Source organism: Neophocaena asiaeorientalis, unplaced genomic scaffold, assembly GCF_003031525.2.
Source record: "Neophocaena asiaeorientalis asiaeorientalis breed wild unplaced genomic scaffold, Neophocaena_asiaeorientalis_V1.1 scaffold614, whole genome shotgun sequence".
NCBI classification, from domain to species: domain Eukaryota; kingdom Metazoa; phylum Chordata; class Mammalia; order Artiodactyla; family Phocoenidae; genus Neophocaena; species Neophocaena asiaeorientalis.
This window is the reverse complement of record NW_020172990.1, coordinates 125,799-128,753: the sequence shown is the minus strand read 5'-3', so window position 1 is coordinate 128,753 and position 2,955 is coordinate 125,799. Positions and strand designations below refer to the sequence as shown.

The following is a 2,955-nucleotide window of genomic DNA, read 5'->3' as shown; positions in this document are numbered from 1 at the left end:
TGGGTCAGGACCCTGGAGGGTGGGCCGCACGGGGTGTACGAACAAGGACGCTGGAGCTCACAGGCCAGGCTGGAGTTCTGATCCCCCTCAGGCTCCCTGTGTGTAAGTGGGGTCGAGACGAGGACTCACTCGTACGAAACGCCTTGACGTCAGGCCTCGCACGTACAAGGCAACGGAAGCGTTAAGCTTGTGATTTCGGGGTTCCCAAGACCACGGTCAGGTTCAGTGGCCACTAGAAGGACTCGGAGAGCTCACCTTGAGCCGATCCACCCAGGGCTACGGTTTATCACAGTGAGCGCACCCCGAGTAACGCTGGCTGAGGGGAGGCACGAGGGCAGGGTCCTCGGGGCTCAGTCTCTGCCGAGGCTCGGGGGCACAGACATGGCTGGGACCCCGTGACTCAGAGACCCCACCCTAAGTCACAGCGCTGTTCCCTGGCTTACCCAGGCCCCTGCCAGCACAGATCACCACCCAGGAGCCAGGGCCAAGGCCAGACTTCTTAGGACAGGGTTAAGTGCCCCGCTACGCCTAGCTGCTGCTGGCTTACTCCGTTACTACCGTTACTGTTATTCTTCTCTTTGTTATTACCGCTACCATCACCATTACTACTGGCCACCAAGACCTGGGGCTGTGGGTGTTACAGGCACCATCGTGGTGTTTCTCAGAACCCGGCCACTACCTTTTGTGGCACATGACACCATTTTTGGCGATGCACAGATGGATGTTTTAAATTTTAATGGAGGTATCTTCTCCGTATTTGATAATCTTCCACCTGTAGTAATGCAATTCAGCCTTCTGTGCAAAAACGGGGAAGTAGGTTATCATTATCACCGACGATGATGATTTGTTACCGTAACACGTTATTACAGTAAGGTGATAGCGGTAAAGGTGAAATGCTGACAGGCAGAAATGGAGACGGGGGCTAGAGTTGTGGAAATGCTGCCGTCTGATTGCATCCTCACACTGACTCTGCCTTCCTGTCCATGACTCCAGGATCTCCGGCGGAAGGCGGCCCGGCTGGTGGCTGCCAAGTGCACGCTGGCGGCCCGAGTGGACAGTTTCCATGAGAGCACGGAGGGGAAGGTGAGGGGCGGGCGGCGTCTGTCCGGGTGGTATGTGGTCTGTCTCAGGGAGAGCTGTCAATAGAGGACCCAGCACGGCGAGCGCTGTCCTAACAGGGCAGAGGCGGGGGTGTTGGTCGCGGCCCCTACCGAGGTCAGCGTCCCCTCCCCCTTCTGTACGAGTTTCCCGTTGCTGCTTGCTGTGACAGATGAACCAAAAGTTTAGTGGCCTAAAGCGGCACAGGGTTACTGTCTTCGGGTTCCGTAGGTCAGAAGGCCACGGCGGGTTCCCTGGCCTGAAATCAAGGGGTTGGCAGGGTTCATTCCTTCCGGAGGCTCAAGGGGAGGATGGCTCCACTGCCTCTTGCAGCTTCCACAGGCTGCCCGCGTCCCTTGGCTTGTGGCCCCTTCCTCCATCTTCAAAGCCAGCGTAGCATCTTCCCAGCTCTCTCTGACTCTGCTTCCGTCTCCACATCTCCTTTGACTCTTTAAGGACCCAGTGATTACACTGGGTCCACACTGATCATCTAAGGCACCCTCTCCCCGTTTCCAGATCCTTAACCCAGTCACATCTGCAAAGTCCCTTTTGTCAGGTAAAGTGACACATTCGCAGGGACCAGAGAGTTGGTTGTGGACACCTTTGGGGGAGGGGGAGGTATTTATTTGCCTACTACACCAGGATCTGTCCCCTCTACCAGAACTGTCATTGTTCACGTAATTATTCCATCAACCTGTGTGCCTTGGCGGACTTGTTCTGGGAGAGTAGATGTTTTCTGTCTTGTGCATTATTGTTTTCCAAGCACCCACCCTGGCACCGTGGGTTCAGGGGTTCAGTCTCTCTCTGACCACTGGCTTGGATGCTGGGGGTACAGCAGTGAACCACACAGACAAAAGCCCGGCCTCCGTGCCATCTCCATTTTGGCTGGGGGCAGGCCGAGAAGACACAAGCGGTAGGTCTGCGGTGTGTCCAGTGGTGCTGAGTAAAGCCTGGGAAGACAGATGTGGGGCATTGGGGGTGGCGAGGGAGGTGAGACTGATTAACCTGGGACTCAGGGAGGGCTTCTCCGAGGAGGTGAGGGTTTAACATAGACCTGAGTGCAGTTAGCATGCGAGTCCCGTGGATGCTGGGGGGAAGGGTGTCTCAAGCAGAGGGAACAGTCGGTGCACAGGCCCTGAGGCTGGAGCACAGCGAGCTCCAGGGAGAGGAGGCTGGCGGGATGGGGGCAGATCACGTGCAGCCTCTCGCACCCTGGGGAGAGCTTGGCCTCAGTGGGGGTGCTGAAAGGGGGCCGATTTGGGGTCCTTCCTTAAGGAAGAGTTTGGCGGGACTCTCGGGGTATGGCCGACTCCAGGGCATCGCCACTTACTGACCTGAGGAGAGCTGGGGCAGAGGCAGGGGAGCGGGCGCGGGAGCTCTGTCTGCTCCGTTGCCTGTGGGGCGCAGCGTTGAGAGGAGAGGGCTGAGCCTGCGATACGGTGTGGGAGCATCGCGTGGTAGGTGCGACTTAAACCCGCGGAGCCCAGAGGGTCAAGGTCCTCCAGGGCCACGTGGGAACGAGGGGGACGGGCGGACAGGCCAGGCCCGAGCGAGCAGCTGCAGGACCCCCACCCCGTCCTCCCCAGGTGGGCTACGAGCTGAAGGATGAGATCGAGCGCAAGTTCGACAAGTGGCAGGAGCCGCCGCCCGTGAAGCAGGTGAAACCGCTGCCTGCACCCCTCGACGGGCAGCGTAAGAAGAGAGGCGGCCGCAGGTGGCCCCCCGGGGACCAGTCGGGCCGGGACGGAATGGGAAGGGAAGAGGCTTGCACCCTCCCAGCTGACCCCCTGCCCTGTCCCCAGGTACCGCAAAATGAAGGAGCGGCTGGGGCTGACTGAGATCCGGAAGCAGGCCAAC

General features: G+C 59.1%; 1 protein-coding gene across 1 annotated transcript in view; it reads left to right on the top strand.

The window, feature by feature from the left end:
- LOC112397904 (U4/U6 small nuclear ribonucleoprotein Prp31) overlaps positions 1 to 2,955 on the top strand; it is a 13,555-nt gene that overhangs the window by 8,090 nt on the left and 2,510 nt on the right. Inside the window, exons 9-11 of the mRNA XM_024742212.1 lie at positions 994 to 1,083; positions 2,685 to 2,812; positions 2,901 to 2,955. The exon at positions 2,901 to 2,955 is cut by the window's right edge and continues 13 nt beyond it. Coding sequence (XP_024597980.1) covers positions 994 to 1,083; positions 2,685 to 2,812; positions 2,901 to 2,955 — 273 coding nt within the window. The remainder of the gene's footprint in view (positions 1 to 993; positions 1,084 to 2,684; positions 2,813 to 2,900) is intronic.